Source organism: Echinococcus granulosus (assembly GCF_000524195.1).
Source record: "Echinococcus granulosus chromosome Unknown EG_S00037, whole genome shotgun sequence".
Lineage (NCBI taxonomy): Eukaryota > Metazoa > Platyhelminthes > Cestoda > Cyclophyllidea > Taeniidae > Echinococcus > Echinococcus granulosus.
The window spans coordinates 473,993-479,978 of record NW_020170417.1 but is presented as its reverse complement, the minus strand read 5'-3'; the positions used below and the strand labels follow the sequence as shown (position 1 = coordinate 479,978).

General features: G+C 42.8%; 1 protein-coding gene across 1 annotated transcript in view; it reads right to left on the bottom strand. All coding sequences in view use genetic code 11, as the record gives it.

Moving 5' to 3' along the window:
• Positions 1 to 4,980, bottom strand: part of EGR_05252 (Transient receptor potential cation channel subfamily M member) — a gene marked incomplete at both ends in the record, with an annotated part of 11,753 nt that extends 6,773 nt beyond the window's left edge. The window contains 11 exons of the mRNA XM_024494501.1: positions 353 to 530; positions 674 to 840; positions 1,096 to 1,267; positions 1,723 to 1,893; positions 1,983 to 2,148; positions 2,239 to 2,315; positions 2,391 to 2,522; positions 3,336 to 3,434; positions 3,617 to 3,718; positions 4,115 to 4,261; positions 4,762 to 4,980. Coding sequence (XP_024351122.1) covers positions 353 to 530; positions 674 to 840; positions 1,096 to 1,267; positions 1,723 to 1,893; positions 1,983 to 2,148; positions 2,239 to 2,315; positions 2,391 to 2,522; positions 3,336 to 3,434; positions 3,617 to 3,718; positions 4,115 to 4,261; positions 4,762 to 4,980 — 1,630 coding nt within the window. The remainder of the gene's footprint in view (positions 1 to 352; positions 531 to 673; positions 841 to 1,095; positions 1,268 to 1,722; positions 1,894 to 1,982; positions 2,149 to 2,238; positions 2,316 to 2,390; positions 2,523 to 3,335; positions 3,435 to 3,616; positions 3,719 to 4,114; positions 4,262 to 4,761) is intronic.
• Positions 4,981 to 5,986: the final 1,006 nt, after the last annotated feature.

Here is a 5,986-nt window from a genome sequence, read left to right as displayed (position 1 = left end):
TATTTTGTCTCAGAGCGAAGGAAAGTCCCAGTAGATTTGATCGGTCCCCTTCAATCAGAACACCACACACTGGTATGCGATTGACTAAGGATGTGGAAAAGGGGGTCAGAACAAATGAATTAACTCTGATGTGTATTTCTGGCATAAAACGCAAGGGTAAAAGGGAGCACCTCACTGGTTAATTTGCTAGGTGTCCTGAATCCCGAATTCAAGCGCTTTGGGGACCCAGAATGAGGCCGACGACGATATTTTGGGGTCTTGCCATCTGCCTCTCCTCCCACTTGGTAGAAAGAAAAGCTTATTTTAAAAACAACCATGTAACAGCATAGGAATGCCTTCGCTTCTAACTCACCCTCGTTTGTTAGGTCATTCAGATGACCAACATAGGCCTCAAATTGAGTTCTACAGAGAGTGAGGTCCTTTGAATTATCCATGGAGTCGATAAAGATGTAGTGAGTGTGGTTCTCCGCCAGCTGGATTCTGTTGTCGTTTCCTGGTGGTTTCTTAGAAAAGCCCACCTGCCTTACACCCTAATAGGAGCGAAAAGACCTCCCTTAGGTCAAATAACATAAGTTTAACTTGTCAGGGAATCAGCAAAGGAGAAATTTTGAGGATTTCAAGCCCTATGAATGGATGGATGGATTGATAAAAGGAAAGGAGGTGGCTGTCCTACCAAATAATCATTGCACCGAAGGAGATGAGAGTTGTATAGACGACGCCAAGGCACCAATCCAATAACCTGAAGCTGTTGCATTCCATACGCTTCCGCATAGCCTCTCACAGCCTTTGAAATCACATCTCCCACACCCTTCTCCTTTCCATCCGTCAGAATCCACGTCTCTAGTGGTAGCATTTAGAAGCAATTTAACCCAATGCGATATGATGCCTCATATTTAGCAACACTCAGAAATTGCCACCTATAAAATTCTAATGAGTTGACATTATTGACATTCTCTCCAAACTCTTCAGCCACTCAGTAATCATTGCTCTGCTGTGTTGTCAAACAAAACCGTTACTTTATTTACCGACAGCGTGCATCCAAATGTGTTTATTCGTTCTAAGTGTGCCATGGAAAAATAGAAGCTCCAGACTGACTCGTCTGCCTGGTAACTCGTGTCAGAGTCTTTTGTAGCAGTTTTTGAAGGGATGGAGATAGAGGATCCGAACCGTAGAAAGTGAGCACCAAACCGGGATTGGGCATTTGCCACAGATAGAAGAGAAGGATTTGCAGTTTTTCTGTCGATGTGTTATCCGTTAATCGCATAAACTGTAATAAAAAGAATTGAGTTATTCCTTATTTCTCCCTCTAACTATATCGTTTGAAGCTCGTTTCATGCAGGCGCAATGCGAGTCTTTGAAAACTCTCACTATTTGTCTTCAATGCTTTCAAGAGACCTTAATCGTTCTCCTACACTGATAACATTGCTGTGAGAAACAGCGAACTTAATAGAAGGGATGCTCTGGTACACCTAACTCCACAAAACCCACCACAATGGATTCCGTCTCAAACTTTTAGTTCCGTCACAGTAATGGAGCGATTTCTACGTTAAATAAGTCAAAATCATCCACAAAGGCACAATGTCATTGCATCTCCTTTGTTTTGTTTCCTCCACACACCCTGTTGTGGTGGCCAAAGGAGGAACGAAACCACGACAGCCACGGAAGACGACGTGACAAATGGGTCGGAAAGCATCACCTGAGAAGGTCACTAGCTCGGCCTACAAACATGAGCACCAGAGCATTTCCCTCACTATTCGATAATGCTCCAAGCCTTTCCAATGGATCCTTCTCATTCGACAGCTTCGTGACATCTTTATCATCCGTGCAGATGCTTCGCTCCGGGTATATATTGCGGCAAGCTGATGCGCACTTCACCCAAATCTCCTTCGTTCCCTACCTCGACATGTAAGGACAGGTCAGCTGAGACGCATTGAAAATCAGGAAAGGCGAAAGTAATTTCTCCTGTGCATCGAGTGACTCACTTGACTGACAATAGGTGAGAAAGCCTTTTCAAATTGCCCGAAAGTGTTGGTCGGTCGTCTAACGAAACCGGATTCACGAGAGGCTATCACCTTCATGAATTCCGCATTTACTGAAAGTTTCTCATGGTTATAGCCTCTGGTATTGCAGCATTCGCAAATGCTGTCCCTGTGCACACGGATAAAGGAAGGGAGGTTTTTATGGGTCTAAAATATTTCCTTTGATTCGTTGCCAAATCACTGCAACATTTTGACTTACTGTCGCATTGGGAGGATGGTGCAGACGTAGGAGTCGAGAATTAACGGTGCCTCAATGAGACGCCTTAGATTAACGGCCTGGAAGCAGATTTGTAAAAATAAAGTCATTGACGCGAACATACTGATCAAGGCGAACAAGAAGAGGAATCACACCTTTTTATCGCCACTGTTCAATTTCTGAGCATCTCTTTCACCCGCGTTGTAGAGTTCAGTGTGAAATTCCAGGAAGTGATGCATGGACCCTCTCTGTTCATGCTGAATGAACTGCAGTGGTGTGAGGTCATCCTAGGTTAGGAGTATGTGAGATGAATGCAGAGCGGATGAAGGTATGATTGGAAGAAATATGTTTGAATGAAGGGGTTCAGCCCACTGGCTAGCAGAGATATGCAGAGATGGAAAAGAGGGAAGGTGGATGGGATGGACCCGTCATGACTGCCAGATGTATTGAACATGCCAATACGGGTTGTTTCATGTGTGAACCAGCGATGAAGGTGTAGGTCCCTCCAGAACTGAGTAATGACTGAGTAATGCTGATAACCCAAGGCAGGTGGTTCAACAAGGACATGCAGATGAATCGTAGTTGTGTGTGTAGAAAAGGATGAATGAATGGGTGGATGTGAGTGGATCAACCCTGACCTGAAAATCATGTGCATTCATGCAAAATTAGCCGTGCTAAGATAAACAAATTGATGGGAGGGGGTACAAAGGAGAGAATGATGAATTGGCAGAATGGCTAAAGCTGATGGGTGGGTTAAACAAAAATGAATGTCGATGAATGGTTGAATGAACGGGTAAATGATGCCATTATTTTGCGGTTGATAGATCTAAATAGATGGGTGAATGGATGGATTAATGGATAGATAAGGGATGGAAGGATGGATGGACGGATGGATACGGGATGGACTATTGGTCGATTGGATATCTGAGTGACTGGATAGGCAGATGGATAGATGAAAGGGTAAGGAATGAGTAGATGGATCACATATCAGAAGAACGGCCCATGATGTATGAAAATGTCGCTCGGAACTATGTGCAAACAAATTATTCTCAAGGGAAAATACATAAATGAATGCATCAACAGGTTGCAACTAAACCCACAATGTCGGTGCATTTGAGAAGGCCTTTGCTGTGTGTCAGGAGGATGATCACCGTTTCAATATTCGTCTGTGCAGCGTAGTGTAGAGCGGTCCGCTTCGACTAAAAGGTAAGTATCAATGGTATGTGTTCCTCATGTCTATTCTTTGACAAATTGCACACATGGATGCTAAAAGACGCTGCTTTTACTGCCTAATAAGTAATAAGCCCCCATTTTAAGATCAATTAAACGTGATGAGAAAATATTCGTCAAGATGGTCTATTAAACATAGGAGTTTTCCTACCTTATCCACGTTGCTGATGGGTGCATCCTTGCATTGCAGCAGCATACGCAGTGCCAAATAGTCTCCAACAGCAGCTGCGACATGGATCACGTTGATTCCCTCCTAATGAAAGGCAAATACAACATCGTAACTATCTGGTGTTCTTTTGAAATGTATGTTTAACCACGAAAATGCTGCATCATGGCATTCAAGCCTTACTAAGAGTCCTTCAACTCTTCCTCATATTAGTAATGGATGTCCTATTCTATTACCTTGACTTGTTACCATTTCGGTGGGAAGACGGAAGATGCTACAGGCGTTCCCTATCCCTCTCCACTTCATCGCTCTTTATTTTGCTCTGGCAGATAGCTTATTTTCGAGAAGAGGATAATTTACCCTTTTCGAAACAAGTGCGTCTGTGTCAAGACCAGATGTGCAAAAATACTCCTCCACACAGATCTATTATTTCGTCACGTGAAAGCTATTTCGTATTTGGCTTTTAAGCAACTGCAAATTCACCTGTGTTACACTCCAAATTTTGGTGGGTGGAAAGTCGTCCAAAATGCATTGAAGTATACGATGTGCCGAGAGCAGAGCGACTAGGTGAACGATGCTGGCACTTTGAAGGATATCTGGGAATTTGCTGGCTCGATAGGAGGCTAGGCACTGAAAAAGTCATTTCACATTATTATCATCATCCTTTTTGCACTTCGGTTTTTTTTTGGCATTTGAAATAAATGATCCCTTATTCATTGTCGTCGAAAACAAATCACTGATTTACAATTAACAAATGAGAGGAAATCTTAAAGTTCACATCTTTTCTATTTTTGGATCAACAAATTCCCTCGCTGAAAGTAGCGCCTTTTGAAAATTAGCTCAAATGACGCCTTACTACCAATGTGTCAGATTTCCCTCATTTTAGGAAAGTTGACGTCACTCTGGGGGGCACACGAGGGAATGGATGACAACCTTGAATGATGCAAAACCCCTACCACTATGGCAGACAATCATTCCATGATTGTCAGTCCTGCCGCTGAAGTGCACGACACAAAAGTGACGCCGTTTAAAACAGGAAATGGCTTATTATTCTTGACATTTTGCCAATATTTAAAGTCTTCAAAATGAGTTTAGGTGCTAACATATGGGCACTTCATTGGATAACTCACCTGTAGATAATTGACAATGATACTTTTTTCAAAAAATCTCGAGATCTCAAAACACGACCTCACAAATACCTCCGCATTGTCCTCCAGCACGCATTGGATAATGTTTCTCTCCCACTGATCCAATCCTGGCACGAAAGCCCGAAAGGAGGCCGTACTAAAGACACTCTCTTGCAATCTGTGGGTCTGTGGGCATCTGAAAGAGCTACCTAGTGTCGACATGTGCCCAGAAATGCGCTTTCTTTCAATCGTGTGTATTTATATGATCACCTGTGCACTGTAGAGAGGAGCAAGAGAAAGAAAAGGCAGTAGCCTGCATCTTTTGCTGAGGACACCTATTTATTTCTCACCCTTCCTATTGTTTGAGCAAGTGTGCGTTGAATACAGGTGCTAAGCAAATCGCATGTATTATTTTTTGCTGATTGAGCATCACCGATTCCTAGTAAGAAGAGGTCGCATGTGTGAAGCAAATTAGCTTGGAGAAGGGAAAATCTTTTATTCAGGTGTGGCGATCTAGAGATCGAGATGTGTATCAAATAGAAAGCCTCTTATAGCTAAACATCTGCCACCCTAATTAAACTTGCGATGTAATAGAAGCTTGTGATTGCAGTGTGTTTGCTAAGGTAGAAAACAACAGCGTTTTGAAGGGAGTAATTTTCGTTTGAAGCATTGGAAAGGGAACACGCAACGGTAAATGACCACCAGTGCAGGCATCACTTCCAAGTGGTAACGAAGCCTACTTCTTGGGCTCCTGTGTTTCTGTCCCTCGGCAATGTGCTCACATGCAGAAAAGTGGACAAGTTTTGAAAAGGGACTTCCAATGCATTTTGTGGGTTAGCAATTTAATGTGGCCCACTTTCAACTAAAAGTAACCCATTTTGGAAATTCCACTGTGACGACACCTCGTTTAAGCGCCCTAATATCTGACCGATTCATTCCTCAACGGTGAAGTGGGAAGTCGCTGATTGCGCCTCTAGCAATGAAGTTAACGGTTCCACCGATTAATTTGATTGTGTGTCAGAAAAAGTGGCAAAAATCTATCTTGCTGTAATATGAAATTTTGCGCGTCGTTGATTTGAGCTAATTTCGATGATTCCAACGATTGCTTAAATAGGGAAATTGGTTAAAGGTTGAAAGAATCAGCTTTGATTGATTGGAGAAGCTATGCAGCAATTCGACAGACTGTCCGACTGTGTATTAGAATACGCATACACTTCGGTTCCTACAG